The sequence below is a fragment of the Cygnus olor genome, chromosome 17 (genome assembly GCF_009769625.2).
Source record: "Cygnus olor isolate bCygOlo1 chromosome 17, bCygOlo1.pri.v2, whole genome shotgun sequence".
NCBI classification, from domain to species: Eukaryota; Metazoa; Chordata; class Aves; order Anseriformes; family Anatidae; genus Cygnus; species Cygnus olor.
Genome location: NC_049185.1, coordinates 4,130,909 through 4,148,331, shown reverse-complemented (window position 1 = coordinate 4,148,331; position 17,423 = coordinate 4,130,909). Strand labels below are relative to the sequence as shown.

Sequence of the window (17,423 nt, the reverse complement as noted above, 5' to 3'; positions counted from 1 at the left end):
TGAGAGGCCATCCTCTGCTTCAGAGGACAAGGGTGCACGGGCAGCTGCGCGGCTTTGCATGGGGGTTATCTTCTAGGTAGCCCTGAGGCTGCAAGCCTAAGCATGGGGTAGGTATGCCACCGCTTGAAGCCGTTAAATCGGGAGAGATGCTATTTGAAAAGTACACTCTAGTCCAGCCAGAAAGCATGTACGTGCTGTAGGAATTAGGAGAGGAAGTGCTATGGCCTGCAGTACAGACAGGGTCAAATACGACTATTGTAACATTCTGTCATCCAAATTTGTGTACTGCAGTTCACAAGTCTACCAAGGTAGCCGGTATTGGTGTGTCCCAGATCAGAGCAACACTTGGAGCTTTGTATGTTCATTAGCTGGGAAAAAAAAATGGAAGTTTGGTTGGGCTCAAAATGAAACGGTTTCCCATTTCAGAAAACAAGATCACTGAGTCTGACTTTCCATTTTGTCATTTCTGCTTATTGTCCTATTTTTGTTTTGTTTTCTTTCCTTGCTGAGTCCAAAACCTTCTCTGAGCCTCGTAAAATGGAAGTGACAAAAGAAAAATGAAAATGTGTGAGAAGGAAATCCCTGAGCTTTACTTAGGGTTAAAGGAAGAAATGGAGAGGATGGCACCCCCATTCTTCATATTGAAATGCTTGGTTTTGACAGGGGAAAAAAAGTGAAGCTTCAAAGAGGATCCCAAATACAGTGTGAGAGTTTCTCTGGTTCAAAGGACAGCTTTCTTTTTTTTTTTTTTTTTTCCCCTTCCAAAACTGTAAATGAAAAATATGGGCTGATGTTTTCATGAGGAAAAATATGGTTTTCTTTTTGTTTATTTGTTTTAGTACAGTAAGAGTGACTGAGAAGTGCTCTCAAGCCAGCTTTGGTTTGTCAGGTGCAGCTGCTAGGGCGCTGAACATAGTGGGATCTCTAGGAAATACTTCTGGCTCCAAAACTCAAGTGTTTCTGAGATGCAAGATGAGACCATGCACATGCTTTCTAAAGAGAAGATTTTTTTCAACTTTAGGATAGAAGTCCAGGAAAGAATTACATTCACAGTATGGGTGGCCAGGTGTTTCGGCCTAAGGTGGAGTGTTGGAGATCTTGAGGCTTCACAAGGAAATATTTCAATATCCTCTCTAGATTCAGGCTACCACCCTCACTGAAACCTGAAACAGGAAGAGAGGAGAAAGATATCTTGTACCCAGCACCTCAGGCATAGCTAGTTCTCTGTCTTGCTCAACACGTATGAGGATGCCTCGGGAGCTTGAGTCCCAGCTTCCTCCTTTTCTGCTTCAACCCGTGGGAACATGTTGCTCTGTATTATTTTTTGAGGATGAAGGGGCTGACCATCAGAGAAATTTCTTTGGGCTGTTGGGTCTCTGAGCTTATAGGCAAAGTTATTTATTTAAAGTAATAAGGGAAGAATTATTTTGGATCATCTTTCTTTTCCAAGGGTTGGTCTGACGAGGTTTTGGGGTGGAGAGGGTCAAATAAATTACAAGGTAAGAGGCTCAAAACGGATAAGGTCTCTTTTTGTCATGGAGCTCATCTAAGCTGTGAAATCTTTGCCCCAGGATGTTGTTGCTGAAATTTACATAGGCTCCAAGATGATAGGACAAATTCATGGAGTGCCTGGTAAAGATACAGACACCCCTTCAGGTTTGGGAAATCCCTGAATCACAACTGGCTGGAAGCCGAGGGAGTATCCTGGGGTCTGTCATAATATCTTTCCCTTCTCCTTCTGTTCTTCCAAAGGTGCTTGCTGTTTGTCTGTATCTTGGGGAGTGTTGGGCAATGTGGGCCGCTGCTCTAACGCGGTGCAGCCAGTCTCGTTTGTCGTTAGGGGGGGAAGTCGTTCCTTTCAGAAACTAGGAGTGCAGAGGTGCTGGATGAAACGGGGGCCTGGGCCCAAGTCTGGTGTTTCTTGTGTGCTTTTGCATTTAGTGAAGCAGAAGTGCAAAAAAATATATTCACAATGATGCTTCTGCATGACTCACTAATCAGTTGAGGCTCCAAGAGTGCTTGAAAAGTGCTTAAAAACAGTCTGCATCTGTCCCTGGGCTTGCAGGTGATCTGCATATTTGGATGAGTTGGTCACGAAACCTCCGTCTCTCAGTGCGGTAGATCGTGCCCAGAGAGAGACCTGCTCTCTAAAAATATCCTGGAAGCAAACAAGAAGGAAAATCTGCTGAGGTCTGAGTGCGATTCTGACCTTTAGGTTGCCATCTAATACTCAGTCCAAATTCTGGACCGTTTGCTTAAGACAGATTCTGAGATCTCACTCAGGCGATGACTCCAGTGCTGTCCTGACCAAGGCAACAAACACTGGATCTCGCACGCTGGGTTTAATGGCAGTTTGCATGGCTGACACAAATACATATTCATGTACACCTGCCAGAAAAATGGTGTGGTTGACTCGGGTATATTAAATGAGTTTTCCCTGCTGACTAATTGGAGAACCTTTAGATACTGATAGGGAGTTTCTTTAAGGGAATACTTGTTCCTGTGCTTATGGGTAGGCATGATTTCCCTCACTTTGCTTTGGGAGAATGTTAATTAATCTTTAATCTGCTGTTTCTGGAAATTTCGGGGACCAAAGCTACTTGTCAACCTGCTGTGGATTTCCAAACTGGATTTTGGATTTTCTTCCGCTGATCAGAGGGCAACTTATGCAAATTCTCACACGTAACATGGTTGTGAGGAACAGATGGGGAGGGGAGGAGAAGGGGAATCTGATCACCTCTCTTGTGGCAGTAGGCAGTTCGGCTGGTGGTAACAAAGCCTCTGGAACAAAGGGTGCTCTGTGCTCTGCATCTGGTAGGCAGATAGCCAAAAATGGGCTAGCATTAATGGTCATTCAGACCTTTGGTGGTTCATCTGATATTTGCCAGGTGCCCATGGTGCAGTGTGAGAGCAGGCAGGAACACCTGGGCAGGCTGACCCACTCACCTGTGGCACGGAGCGGGCTCTGTCTCTCCGTTTTGTCTTGTTCCCACTGAGAACAGTTCTGCAGAATGGGGTAAGGAGGGTCAAAAACCTGGTGCTGTGTGGGCGCAGCATGCTCACCCCATGGCACTGGGCTCTGGGCCGGTGCTTTCTTCTCCCCAAAATTAGCCTGCCCTGTCAGAGCAGCCAGCAGAACCTCTGGGGTGGCTAATGCCCTCCCTTTGACAGGATGGCCGAGCGGTTTCTAGATCATTTGGTTTATGTTTCCCGTGTGGAAGCTGTCTCACTGGCTATTATTCTTCAGCCTGGTGTTTTGTTTTTTTTCGCCCTACAAATATGTTGCCATGGTTCCTTCTAGGACCAGCCAAGCAGTCTTTAGTTGCTGTTCAGGTGGAAGACACCTGTCTCTGCAAAGCCTTTGCCTGAATATTTACAACTTTCTCCAAGATCTGCCTGTGTGGAAGTGCATCCAGTGTTTCTCATCAAACTTGTGTTGGAAATATTTATTTATTTAAAATCTGCAAGAGGCTGTCATTGGCTTCCTCTTTTGTAGAGAGACCTATGACTGTCCCAGGAAGACTGAAAGGTGGTAGGGTGGGACTAAGCTACTGAAAAAAGTCAGGCCTTTTGGCTGAGCCCAGGTGGATTGTACTGCATTTTGTTTTGGTATGAAATGTCTCCTGTCTGGGCACCTCAATGTTTTGGCTAGGCTGAGGGCTGCTTTGGTGGAGAGTCTGTTTGTGAACCTGTCACTTTTCCTCCCCGTTACCCCTACCTCGCTGATATCAGGTGCTGGTTCCAGAAGGGCCTCTCAGGAGGGTGCTGCCCGCCTGCAGCAGGGGCAACTCCATGGAGGATGGGAAGGAGTTCCTCCTCGGGGGATTTTTTCCCCCCACTTCCTGAATGTGTAACTTCCACTGAGCCGAAGCCTTTCTTTCTCCCACTCCCATTTGGTTTCCAAAGCTAGAGAGAGCCTCTGGAGACAGAATGGAGAGGTGTTAGCTTGGGTTTAAGGCTCGGGGATGTGGTACCAACTCCCTCACTGCCAGAAACCTGTCAGAAAGTGATCTCTTATGGTAGGGTTCCTTGGGAAGGACTCATCGAAAGAGCAAGAGGTACAGCTCCTGTCACCCCTCTCTTCTTGACGGTTCTGACCCTCGTGGCCAAGCACAGGGAGAAGCAGCATCTCTCCGAATTAACAAACCTTGAACTTGTAACCTCAGTGCTGGATAACTGCTGCCTGGACCAGCAAGCTAAATAGTTCCCTGGGAGAGAGCCTTGACCACTAAGCTAAACAGTTCTCTAGTAAAGTGATCTGCTTCTTTGACTGTGTTTAAAGAATTGAAACAAATATTTATTTAAGGGGAGGGGGGGAGTGGGAGAAAGACAATTCACCCAGCGAGAAAGCCTTTGTTCAAGTCCAGTTATGATCACAGATTACTTCCACACCCTGTTAAAATGAACTTCGGGGTGCTGCTGAGCCTGAGTGCTGTTTGCCGTGCACTTCTCCCACCTGCGTTTCTGGCTGGTTTTAGCCGAGGTGTCTCTGCCACCCTTCAGGGGCCGGCTGGAGGTGCAGGGCCGAGATCTGTGTGAACCACAAAGAGTCCTTCATCCGCCCTTCATCCTCACCACTCCTCCGCCTGCACCCCCCACCACAAACACCCCACTCGGGCCCCCCATGGTCAGGGGCTGAGGCGAGATGGCGGCCTCTCGGTCGGTGCAGAAGGGAGGCGAAGCCCGTTGCTTTTTCACCTTTTCCTTCGGGAGAGACCCGCCGGGCCCTCTCTCCCTCCTCCGCCCCGAGCCCCCCCAGGCTGAGGAGAGCGGGCGCCGCGGGGTGGCTTTGTGCGGGCCCCGCCGCTCGCTCTAATCCGGGCGGCAGCTGCCAATGGCGGCCGCGTTGCCGCGGAGACGGCTCCCGTTGGCGGCCGCCTTTGTTGGGGCCCACCGCGGCCCCCGGCGGGCGGCCATTGTGGCGGCGAGGCCGCCGGGAGAACCCCGCCGTGACGGGCCCGACGCAGTGGGGGTCTCCCGGCAGCCTCGCCGCCACAATGGCCGCCCACCGGGGCGCTTGCCCCCTCAGCACCGCCTTCCCCACCCGGTGAGCGCCGGCTCTCTTTGTCCTCGGCTCCCGAGCGGAGGTGCTGGGGCTCGGCCTCCTCTCTGACCCGGAGGGCTGCGAGGCCTGAGCTGCCTCCGTGGGGCCAAGGGGAGGCCGCTGAGCTCGGCTTTGCCTCAGGGAGCTGAGCCAAGCAATGCTGGTCTGAGACCACCAAACGCATCTCACCTGTTGCCTTGGGCAGGGTGAGAAGGGGTGGTCGTGCGTAGGCTTTTCTGGCAATAAAAACCACCGGTTGTAGCTCTGCATAAAGTTTGGGCCCTAGAGTTGGGTGGGGTAAGACTACTTCACATACATAGTATTCATATTTACATATATACACTACACGTACATATATATTTGTCCATTTCAGTTTAGCTCATGACAGGAGACAGCTTTCAACAGGGCACGTGTTATCATAAATAGGTTTTCACAACACAAGCACGTTTCAGGGTGCTGAGCAGACACCTGATTTCAAAGCACTGGCAGAAACTTGATAAAAGGACCAGGCCGAGGCAGGCTGCGGCTCTCCTCTCAGTGTGCAAAGCGTGGTTTGGGATGAAGCTGCTGCCCTTTTCCCCGCTCCAAGTGCTGGAGCGCTGCGGGAGCGCAGCGGCCGCTGCCCAGGCTGGTGCCTTGAGCTGGGTTTATGCTTGTACGGGTGGGGCTCTGCCACTTGCAGCTGCTCCTTCTTGCTGGGCTCTGCAGAGGCTGCTGGGGCTGATCAGATGCGGGAGGTCAGCCGTGTGCCCAGCCTTTCTGTGAGCTGGGCAGGGGAACGGATCTAGCTTAAAAAATGCATAAAAACAGCCAGTAAAAACTTAAGCCACATCAGGTTTCCCCTCCATCACAGTCATGAAGGGAAGTAGTGTAGGGGCAGGAGCGAGGGGCAGTAGGGAACAGCAGTGCAGGGAGGTGTTTTCAGCCCCCAGCTCTACGTCTGCACGTTGGGAAGCTGCTGAGGCATCGCTTCAGATCTGTGTGAAGCCATACGTGTCCCGTGGCTCCGGCTGGGTTGTTTGTGCGTTTCGCAGGTGGTGGTGACTTTGCAGAGGGAGGCAGAGCCGGGACAGGAAGAGCGCGAGATGAGCGGGAGCCAGGTTGTCTGTTGTCACCTCACTCTTGTAGGGCGGACGTGTCGGACAAACCCAAGGGCATCGGCGATGACGTCTGTCTGCTCACGATGGCACTGGAAACGTTAGCAATGGCTCCTTCTCTCCTCGGGGCACCGAGGTGGAGCCGGGTGCCCTGTTTTGTTTGTGGGGAGCTGAAGTTAAGAGCAGTGCCCATGTCAGCGGGCTGTCCCCTCCTGCAGACGCTTGCTGGGGAAGAGGCGAGCAGTAACCCTGCCGTGGAGTTTGGGTGTTCGCTGCTCGGGGAGCAGCCGCCTCGCACGCAGGAGCACGGCCGGGCAGCTGCTGGCCGAAGACTGCCGCCGCCTCTCCCGAGCACTTGCATGTCCAGTTTCATAATCGGATTAAGGCAGTGGTATTAGAGAGGAGGGATGGGTCAGTGGGACAGGTTTACACTGGGGCTTACACGGAGGGGATTGAAGTGTATTTTTTAACCCTGCTCCGCCTGACCTGCAGCGTGGTGCAGATGTGTCTCTGCAAGGAAACGCCCAGTGGGAAGATGGGGGGGAAAGTGGCACCAGGCGATGAGAATGCACTGGGCGATGTGATGCACGGGGCGATGCACTGGGTGATGTGCTGGGCGATGCATTGGCCTCGCCATGGAGGAGAGCAGCCCCTGGCCGGCTGGGGGATGGGAGCTGGCCGCCCCTCCCCCCGGGGAGGCAGCCCTCGCTCAGGCCTTGCAGTAAATTTGCTCTAATTACAGCCTCCAGCAGTGGGAAACCTCACTTAGAGGAAAGGCTCCTCCGGGGTGGGGGCGGGGGCCGCTTCCCAGCTTTCCCAGGCGGGCTCTGTTGTCTGAGGCCTCCGCTTCCCCCGTCGCTGGGAGGCCCCTTATTCCTCTCCCTTCTCCAGCTTTGCTTCTCTCCCCCCCTTTAATTCTCCTCTCCTTTGAGGCTGGGATTTGGGAACAATGCCTTCCCTGCTCTTTGCCCCCCGGCTGGAGCCGCAGGCAAACAATTGGGGTTGCTGGCTGCAGCGTGGGGAGGGGGGAGCCGGCAGGGACCGGGGCCGGGCGAGGGGCTCAGCCCGGCAGCACCTGCCCCAGGCTGAGGGGCTTCGGTTTTGGCAAGGGGTGCGGTGGCCCACGCGGTGGGGATGAGCCTGGTGCGTGCACCCTGTTTCCGTCTTGGGGATGGGAGGTCTTGTCTTGATTCCTGCTGGTTTGGGGAGGCCGGGTTTGCGCAAATATGTCGGCGATGCTTGCGGCAACAGCAGTAATCTGATGGGAGCCCTTCCCTTTGCAGGTGGACGACGCGATGCTGATGTTTGACAAGACAACCAACCGACACCGAGGTGAGAGCGGTCTCCTGACTGTAGGAGCGGGAAGCAGGGAGGGTCCCCCTTCTGCCCTGAGCAGGGAGGGGTTAGTATCCCAGCAGCAGGGCACGCGGCTCGCAGCTGCTCTTTATCTTGCCTCCAGTCGCCCCATCCTTCTGCATCTGCATCCTTTACCAGCGTCCCTTGCAGCACAGAGAGCTTTTGTCCAGTGCGTTTCCTGTGCTGTAAACTCGCTGAGTTGCAGATATGTGAGAGGAGGCGGCCCCCTCCCCTTCCCGCGTACCTCCGTGGCTCCAGCCCGCAGTGTGTGTCTTACCTTGTCCTGTGTAATCCGAGCCCCGGGAGCGCTGACAGAGCCTGAGGAGTGCCTGCCTCTCACCCCTTCCTCGGCTTGGAGCCCACTTGTGCTCCCAGGTCACCTTTTTCTTACACGAGCCCTGCCAGAGTCTGGTTACAGGATGGGAACAAGGCTGTAATGTTTGTGAGCTCCAGACCCAGCCCACCCATGGGTGTCCTTGCCTCCTGCTCTCCGAGTGTGTCTGCAGACTGCCTGCCTCAGTGCATGGCACGGCTTGACACCGGTATTGCACCAACTCAGATTTATTGGCAACAGCTTAACCTACAAACTTGGCTTCAGCATCTTCCAAATCGGGGCCAGTAGCAGCCTGGTGCTGGGCCACTGTCTGTGAGCTGTCTGAAGCACCTCCAAGCACCTCTGCCCCCACATCAGGAAGGGGACACTTCCTTCTGCTCTTGCTACACTGTGTGCCCTTCAGTTCTTTTTGCTTTTTTTCGAAAGCCATTAGATCTGTTCTGTTTGCCTGCTTTGGGATGTTGTTCCAGCTTCATCTTAAAAGGGAAGAAACGGTCCAACCCCTATTCCTCTATGGGTACCCTTCAGTCACTAGTTAATAAGAGAGTTGTTGGGTATTTAAAGAGGGAGCAGGGAGAGCTGCCTGCCACTGTCAGCAGCGTGGGGCGCAGCAGGCCTGGCAGAGGTCTCAGGACTGGTTTTGGCATCAGGGTTTTGCTTTTGGATTCCTGAGCCCCTCCACACGTGGGTGTTGAGATGAATGGTGTATAACTACCTGGGCACGGGCAGACGGGAAGGGTTTGTGGAGAGAGACTTCTCCTGTAGTACGGAGAAAAAGTGGATCCCTGTCTGTTCCTGAAAGTTATTTTAAAGCCCCGTGAAACCGGCCATTCTGGAAAGTGGAAAGCTCTGCTTAATCCCTGCGTGGTTGTGATGCTAGCTTGAAGAGATCCTTTAACCTGCCTCAGTTTTTCAGAAACAGCTGTAGTCAGCTGAATTTAGTCTGCCCACCCTAGCTGGTGTTCGCCAAAACTGTCAGCAAAGGGTTTAGTGGGAGAAAGGAGGTGCGAGCGTGGGCCAGGGACGTGCTGTGTCTTACCCCCAGGACTAAACTTTGGTGAAGCTTTGCAGATCGCTTTGCTTGTGCGTTATCTGTGCAGCTCTGTCTCGTTCCCTGTAACCGTGTTGCTGGTACTTGCCCGCTTATGCAAGGTTTTATGACCAGTGGCTGAAGAGGAAATGAGCAGGGTGTTACTGCTGGTGTGGTGCCTCCAGCAAGGATGGGATGTCCTGGCAAGCAGCTGTTCGTTTCTCTACCAACTCTCTTTGTGTGAGCGTCTGCTGGGATCCTCCCCAGCATTATCAGCCATGTGTTTTGCCTTGCAAATAGCAAAATTAAAAAACAAAACAAAACAAAAACACTTGGTCTTGAGAACAGTTGGGTTGAGAGCAGAGGGTGGGAGGTACAGAAAGAGAAGGCAAGGGCAGTCCGTAAGGGATGGTCTCGTTTTCTTCTGCACAAAGGCAGGAGTTGCTGGAGAGGGAAGATGAGGCACAGCCGTTTTCAAAGGCTGATTGTACTGTCCTTGAAGCTTGTGGCTCCTTCTCTTCTCCTGCCAATAAGAGAATGTAGGTGATGGGCGCAAACTGTGCAGAGCTCTCGCCTGACCACGGAGCTTTGCTTTTTCTTCAGGGTTTGGCTTTGTCACATTTGAAAGTGAAGACATTGTGGAAAAAGTATGTGAAATCCACTTCCATGAGATCAACAACAAAATGGTGAGTGTCTGGGGCAGAGGTACCTGATGGAGAGCAGGGCAGTGGCGCAGGGGCGGCGTGTGAGGCACTTTCTTTGCAGCGGGGGAAATTGAGTCTTCTCCCCCAAAATCACAGCAGCCAAGCTGGGAAAGAAACACGCGGCGTGAGGTGAACCAGCACGATGCTGGCATTTCAGGAAGATCTGTCATAACTGTACCTGGAACTGTGCAGTGCCTGGAGGTTTTGAAGTTACAGGGAAACCTCACGGTGGCCTGGGAGGGGACAGAGTATTACCTTTATTCAGAAATGAGGAAAATGAGGCTTTGAGGTCCTGGTGCAGGGCCAGGCAGAACATGGAGGGCAGGAGAAGAGCAGTGTTTGAGCTCCTCTTTGCCCGTTGTGGCTGCAGAGCGAGGGGAGGCTGGCAGCATGCAGGACAGGGGGAAGGACAGCGGGACGGGCTGGTGGCACTGGTGGTGGTGGCCGGGGAGAGCTGTCCTGGTGGGCAACCTGGCTGGGCCCCAGCCCGGGCGCTGCGCGCTCTGCGCTGGTCGCAGCCAGGTCTGATCTTGACTTTCTTGTGGCAGGTGGAGTGCAAAAAAGCCCAGCCGAAGGAGGTGATGTCCCCGACGGGCTCAGCGCGAGGGCGGTCCCGAGTGATGCCTTACGGGATGGATGCCTTCATGCTCGGGATCGGCATGCTGGGTAAGCCCCGGGACAAATCTCGTCCCCAGCGTCCGGTCGTGCCCGGCAGCAGCTCAGAGGTTTTATTGCGAGGAGCCCAGCGGCGGGCAGGGCGGCCAAGGGCAGCTCTCCCTGGTGCCGGGCTGGGGACACTCGGGGAGCGCCGGGACCTGTTTGCGATCACGACTTGCCCTCTGGTGGCACCTGGAAAAACTGCAAACTTGTCGCTGCTGTCCTGTGACAGCCGGAGGAGCTGCCTGGAGGGAGCCAAGTGCTGGGAAGCTCTGACCCTCTGCAGCTCAGTGCACCTGCAGTGTGGTGGCGTATAAACGGTAATTCCTAATGGCTCTTGTGGAACAGGGCATAGCTACAGAGCTGAGCCAAATGTGGAATAATCCATGCCCAAACATTTTCCTCCTGTGCTTCTACAGGCTTTCTGATGGATTAGTTCCTAGAAGAGCCCCAAAGTTTCCACTTGAAATAGTCGCCCTTATAGATGTTCTTACTGCTGCTTAAAGACTATAAAAATGCCCTTAACGTTTCAGTTAAGCTTTGTCTCACTTTGTTCCCTCCCTCCCAGGGACAGCAAGTATCTGGTATTACAAGGAAAATGGTACCCGTATTGTGGGACTGTCTCGTAAGGAGCGATCAGTGACAAGCCAGCTGGGTTTCGTGCCCCTCAGTGATTCTGAGGTGGATACATTCACATACAAGATTTTAGTAGCCTCCACTTCCAGGTGTACAAAAGCCTCGTGCCTGGATCGGAGATACGAGCATGAACCTTCCAGCATGGCCGCTGTTCCCAGCTCTCCTCCCTCCCCCTGCTCTGGCCAGCCTTGAGCCGAACCAGGAGCACTCTGTTTGCTCAGGATCATCGCTAGTGCTGCTGAACAGGCTGTACTCAGCCTGGCTTTCCTTGCTAAGACTGCCGAGTAACAGACAGTCACTGAACAAAACCCCCAAAAGGGCATTTTTTTCCCCAATGTTTTCAGTGGACTTATTGAAGGAAAACAAACCTTCAGCCTGTGGTTTGGGCTTTTGCCTTTTCTAAAGTAGCAAGGCTCGAGCTGAGTCATTGCAGAATCCACGTATTCATTTCTTGGGAGATCTCAAATCAAATATTCATTTCTGAGTCAACGTCCTGTGTTCTCACAGGCCTGTGCTGTAGAGGTGGGCAGCTTCCTGGGAATGGCAGGCATTGTCCCCCTGCCCGGCTCCAGGAAGAAGTGCTCTGCCTGCATTTGCCAGCATCTCTGGTGCGAAACTGACTCAGAGCTTTCAGCCTTTCAGATGCCACCACCTCCTTGGTCTGTCCCTAAGTCCAGCTGACGTGTCAGAAAGCCTTAGTCTGCGGAGCCGTGAGCTTCCGAGAAGGAAACCTTCGTGTCCTTACATGTTGGGAGCGAGGGAAAAAGTAAACGGGCCTGTTAAAGCACCGACTCACATGCATCCTGTTCTCTGCCTCAGCAGTTCCCTGGGTTTTCTGCTGTCGGTTGTGTTTGTTCTTTCTAAGGCTAATGGTCACGCTGCTCGTGAGCAGCCGGGCACCGAGGAGAGGGACCCCGTGGGGCTGCAGTAACGGAGCCCTTTTCTATTCCCCAGGTTATCCAGGCTTCCAGGCTGCCACCTACGCGAGTCGAAGTTACACTGGCATCGCACCCGGCTACACTTACCAGTTCCCTGGTGAGTGCTCCCCGCTCCTTTTTTCGGCCTACCTTCAGGTGACGGGAGTCCTTGGCATGATCCGTGACCCAGGCTCTGCCCCTTTTACCCTTTTTCCCCCCCTTTTGGTCTCTCTTTAAATTGGAGACGGATGTGGAAGGGGGAGGGGAGAAGCCCTGGAATAGGTGGGAGCAGCCTGTCCTTCATTAGGATTATCCTCACACCCCGGTGACCGGAAAAGCCCTAGGCTGCTCTGCTGCCCTTTATGTTAGCCTCCTCCGTAGGGCTGCTGCTCTTACCCAGGAGGGCCCCCGCAGCTCTGCCTGTCTCGCTGCCTTTGTGTGTGTCTGTCTCTCTTTACCAGAGTTGCCACCGCTCTGAAAGTAGCAGGGGAGTTTGAATTGTAGCTTGCCGTGGGCTGGGGAACCCCTCGGCACCCAAAACACAGGCGCCTGCGTGCTGCGGTTGCCTCGTGAGCCGTGCCTGGACCACTCGCAGCTCCTGCAGAACCCCTGCTGGGCTGCGGGCTGCCCGTCCCTCCTGTTTGGGGGGGTTTCAAGCTCCCAGCCCCGCCGTGCGCTCAGGACACGGCTGCTGCCATCAATGGCTGGAGCCTGCTGTGCCGCAGCTGCCAGAGCTGCCCGGGGCCTCTTCTCCCTCCCCTTCCCTGTCAGCCCGGGGAACGAGGCAGAGCACGCTCAGAGAAAAAAGACCGCCTCGCTGTTTTCTAGAGACGTGGCAACTCTGAGCATCCCCTCCTTACCTCCCCTCTCAGTCTCACGGTTCTTACACGAAGCCTTGGCGGCAGGGGCTGGGAGTGGGAAGTCGGCTCTTCCCCCCGGCAGGCCCGGGCTGGCTGTGGCTGACAGTTGCTGTTGCCTCCTGGCTGCCTGGAAGCTCTCTGCGAATGCCGTTTGTGGCTCTCGGTCACCGTGGCTTCGAGTGCCTCGCTGTAAAACCTGGGCCGGGCTGCAGGTGAAGCTTGTGCTTGCCCTCCCTTGCCAGATTTATGCTAAGGACAAACGGATCCTTTCAGTGTCTGGGGCGGGAGCCCAGCACCTTTCAGCACCAGTTACAAATTAGTTTAAAGAAGGCACTGGCCCGGTCGCAGCCTGCTCCCGCAGTGGCCCTGGCTGCCGTCTGTCTGCGGGGTCTCCCTCGGGGTGGTTGATGAGTTCCTAAGCTGTCTTGCATTTCGTTTTTAGAGTTCCGTGTAGAGCGGACCCCTCTCCCGAGTGCCCCCGTCCTCCCTGAGCTCACAGGTCAGTCCCGCTCATTTCCTAAACTCACAAGCTGGGAAAAGGGGGCTTTGGGCTGTTCCGGTGGTGTTGCTGCTCCACAGCCTGATGCAGTTAGACTGGAAGTGTTCCTTATTCCCTCCGTGCAAGCTCCATCCACAGCTGGGGCTGGAAAGGTGGAGAGGGAAGCAGAGCCCTGTGCGTTGCCTTTGAGAAGGGCAGTGCAGGTCACACCAAGTGAAGGCGTGTAATTCCGAAATGGCATTTCCTGCTGCTGGCCTCTTTTTTAGCTCCTCGCCCTGGGCTGGGTCTAAGTCAGATATGGAAAACTCCAGAGAGCAGGGTGACTTCTCAAAGGTCCACGAATGACCTTAACCTGAGCTGCTGCAGGGACAAGTTCTGGAGTGCTGGGAGGAGGGAGAGGGTGTGGGGCACTCCTGGTCGCTAATCCTACATCCCTGTGCAGGAGGCGTAGGGTCCCTCAGTTCCTGTAGGGTACTGTGGAATGAAACGAGGGCAGAGGGCTGTTCTCCAGGGCTAGTCCTGGCTCAGAGTGTAAATACCCTCTGGATCCTCAGCCCCTGCATCGTGTGCAGTGCCTTCTCTAGGCGATGCTCCTTCCGTCGACTCTCCCTCCCACGGCCATGTTTCCCTCAGCTCTGTCGTGTCCATGGTATCTGTTGTAGAAGAGCAGCTTTGTGTAGCACCCCGCGCCCCGTGTGCCATCTCATGTCCATGGTGGTCCTCCTCTCCAGCGCTTCCTTGCCCCCACCTGTTTCAGGGTGTGAATCTCTGCAATGGGGGTGTGGAAAGGCTTCTTGAGAAGCTCCCCCCAAACTATCGGTACGAACAGGGCTGAAAGGGTGGCGCCAAACCATGTCGGTCCTCAGGGAGTCTCTGCTCCGCAGGATGCTGAGGTTGGCAGCCACCAATGAACAAACTGCCCTGAGGGAGGTAGGAAGAGTTTAAATCCCAGCTCCCTCTTAACAATATCCCTCCCTGCCATCAGGGATGCAACTGCATAAGCATCTGACCCCGTCTCTAAGCCTTTTGGTTGCCAAACAAAGGAGATTTGGGTTCAGTGTGTATTTGCGTGTGTGATTTTTCCAGGGAAACCTACAAAATTCGTAGAGGAACATTGGTGACTTGACAAAAAAAGTACTCTTCCCTCCGAGGTCCACCCCGGGCTGCACCATGCCCCTCCTCGTGGAGGTGGATGGCCTGGGGCCCGCTGTCACCGGCGGCTGGGGTGCCCCAGGGCCCTGCACAACAACAAGTTCTTAATGCTGCCTGCCTGGCTGGGTGCCACGCCAGCTTCCAGTCCTGAGTGTCTCGCTGAAGTACCAGCTGGGGATCGTGGCATTCTTCCCTCCCCGTTACGCTTACCTACTGCTAAGCAGTCGCTGCGCAGCCTCTTGGCGAGGCCGAGAGGTTCCCATGTATAGGCTGGAGCCGGTCCCGCGAAGTGCGGGGCCCCCTCGGTTCCTACAAAGGCCCCGCGAGCTGCGCAGTGCTGGAGGGCCCTTGTGCCTCAAGTGGCTGAGCGCCTGTAAATGGGCTTGGCAAGTGGAGCTGAGCTGAGGGGATGGCACAAGCGGGGCTGATTGCTCCAGCGTGCCGAGAGAGAACGTGCAGGTGCTTTGTCATCACAACGCCAACCTGGTTTCTCCGTAGACAGCCCGCAAAAGCGAGAAGGGATTTTCCTGGAAAAAGAGAATTGGAGTCTTTGAGAAGGCCTGGCCCCTGTTCTCATTAAAACCGTATTCATTCATCTGTTCTAGGGCCTTGAAGCAACGGTGGGGCAGAAGGGCGGCTGCCAGCAGCGTTTCCTCCCCAGAACAGTGTCTTTGGGGGCGATGCGGAGCTGCAACATGCTCGCCTTGGCCCAGGGCCTGCAATGAGAGGCAAACCCAGATATAAGCCCTCTGTGACGTTTGCTTGAAACAGGCTGGTGCCTGCTACTAAATATTCCCTTATAAGCTAGCCTGGATTTCAGCCTTAACGTGATTGATTTGTTCTGACCTCTTTTTATGGTGCTCTAAACAGAAGCACAGTGAATTTCACATTCAAGCATGAAATGCTGACCCAGTCATTTTAAGGGCAAAGAGAAACAGGCTGGCTGGATGCCTCCTGCCCCGAGGGCTGGTTGCCTATGGCAGTCGAGTTGGGAATTAAAACTGCTACGTATAAATTAAGACTTACTGTTTTAATTAAGCCATTTTTAGTTCCTGCTCCCTAGGTATATGTTTCCTGCTCTTCTACAAGGAGCAGCAAGGGGCTGAGCAGTTCAGGTGTGAAAGTGGGGAGGATGGCGTGTCTTGAGCAGAGAAATGGGTAGAAAGAGGCTGTTAAAATAATAGTGTCAAAACAGAGGGGAGGGGCTGAGCCTCAGATCACTGAGCTGCTGGGTTTCTCCACGTTTATAGCCAAAATTTGTGTCTATAATAGCTTTGGATTTAACTATCTTTCCGGTTCAGCTTTTCCACATCCCTCAGCTACTCTGGGATGTGGGGTTAGCAGAGCATGGCTCGTGTCCCCCTGGGACATTCGCCGTGCAAAGGGTACTGGGAGAGGCAGGGCTGGGCGCTCCCCTGCTCTCCTCCTTGGATGTCCTGCGCGCTGCACGAGGCCGATACACCTGTGTGGCCCTGGAATTTCGCAGCGGGGAAATGAAGGCTCCCGTTGAGGAATTCCCCGTGTAGCCACCAAGCCCCTGAGGTGCCTGTCCCTTCCTTTGCAGCAATCCCCCTCACTGCGTATGGACCAATGGCGGCAGCAGCGGCTGCGGCAGCCGTGGTGCGAGGGACAGGTAACTGCCACCTTCCTCCCCGGGGCGGCGCACGGGCTGCGGGAGGGGGGTGGGACGGGCCTGCGTTTTTGGGATCTTCACTCTGTAGTTTTGCTGCCTCCCCTAGGTTCCACCCCGAGTCGCACCGGCGGATTTCTGGGCACCACCAGCCCTGGGCCGATGGCAGAGCTTTACGGAGCCGCCAACCAGGACTCGGGGGTCAGCAGTTACATCAGCGCTGCCAGCCCAGCCCCGAGCACCGGCTTCGGCCACAGCCTAGGGGTGAGTGTTCCCTGGCGGGCTCTGCGCAGGGGGAGGATGATGGCAGGGGCAGGGGAAGGGGCCGCGTCTCCACGCGGTGATGGAGGCGAGCAGGGGGAGCAGACTGCTTTCTGGTCGGGAAATGCCACCTGCCGTGCCACCGCTGAGCCCCACGCTGCCTGCCGCTGGTGCAGGATGCAGCAGCTCGCTGGGAGCCTGCTTCCCTGGGCTCCGCTGGTTCTCCCCAGCCACGACTCAAGGTCCTGATCTCCAGACCTTCCCCTTACCTGGCCCAGATGTTCCAAAAGCTCATCTTGGCCCCGACGCAGTGTCCAGTGGGTTGCTGAGCTCCTTAGTCCTAGCACCTGCAACTGGAACTGCTCTCCCAGCATCTGAACCGCGACTGAATATGTTTTGGTAGTAATTTTCTTCACTTCTCTTTTGTTTGCTTAACAGGGGGTTTTAACTCTTTCCTCGCAGGGTCCCTTGATTGCAACAGCTTTTACCAATGGGTATCACTGAAGCTGGGGACCACGGAGGCAGGAGGTAAGAGAGCTTCAAACAGGGACGGGTAGTTAGAGAGGTGAAATTCTGAGCTTGGGCTCCCAGCAGGAGCTGTGGAGGCTGCTGGGAGGCTCGCTGGCTTGACTCAGCCCATGCAGGGAGTCCTGTGGCCAGCCCAGGGCTCTGTTCCACACCAGGGACTTGACAGGTTGGCTTCCTGCTTCCTGCTCCTCGGGCTGGGAGTGTTGTGGAGGGATCGCTTCGTGTCTGGGTGCAGAGGGGGAGGAGATGAGAGCACTGACAGGAAGAGGGAAGGTCTGCAGGCTCGGCCAGAATCATGACCCCGTGGTGATCCTGAGACAAGCCTGGCTCACCTGTGTGGCTGGGGGAGCCTCCTCCGTGCGGCTGGTTGTTCTCACTGCTGCTGAGACCACCTCTCTGCGGAGCACGGCTTTCCTCTCCTGTCTGGGAGAAGAAGGGCAGAGGGGAATCTGGGTGTGATCAGTTCTGTTTCTGGTCCTCAGCTGGGCCTGGGAGGGAGCTGGTGGATGGTCGCTGGTTTGCAAACACGGCTGAAGTTTCTTGGCCTAAAAAGAAAAAAATAAACTTTTTAAAAAGGAGGGAACAGCTGGCAGGGAAGGGTGTCCGGACAAGGCCCCCGGAGCCTGGCAGGGCGCTGAGCTGAGTGCTGGAGCAGTGTCTGGACCCTGCCTGGCTGCAGCCTCCCCGGAGCCAGGAGCTCCGCAGGTCGGGGCAGGCC

General features: G+C 54.8%; 1 protein-coding gene across 2 annotated transcripts in view; it reads left to right on the top strand.

Annotated features, from left to right (window-relative positions):
• Positions 1–17,423, top strand: part of MSI1 (musashi RNA binding protein 1) — a 30,123-nt gene that overhangs the window by 10,202 nt on the left and 2,498 nt on the right. The window contains exons 7-14 of one of the 2 annotated variants that reach the window (XM_040576594.1): positions 7,425–7,473; positions 9,465–9,547; positions 10,114–10,231; positions 11,813–11,893; positions 13,078–13,134; positions 15,851–15,919; positions 16,026–16,180; positions 16,616–16,705. In XM_040576594.1, coding sequence (XP_040432528.1) covers positions 7,425–7,473; positions 9,465–9,547; positions 10,114–10,231; positions 11,813–11,893; positions 13,078–13,134; positions 15,851–15,919; positions 16,026–16,180; positions 16,616–16,681 — 678 coding nt within the window. In that variant the 3' untranslated portion in view covers positions 16,682–16,705. The remainder of the gene's footprint in view (positions 1–7,424; positions 7,474–9,464; positions 9,548–10,113; positions 10,232–11,812; positions 11,894–13,077; positions 13,135–15,850; positions 15,920–16,025; positions 16,181–16,615; positions 16,706–17,423) is intronic. The other variant, XM_040576595.1, reaches the window with a different exon arrangement.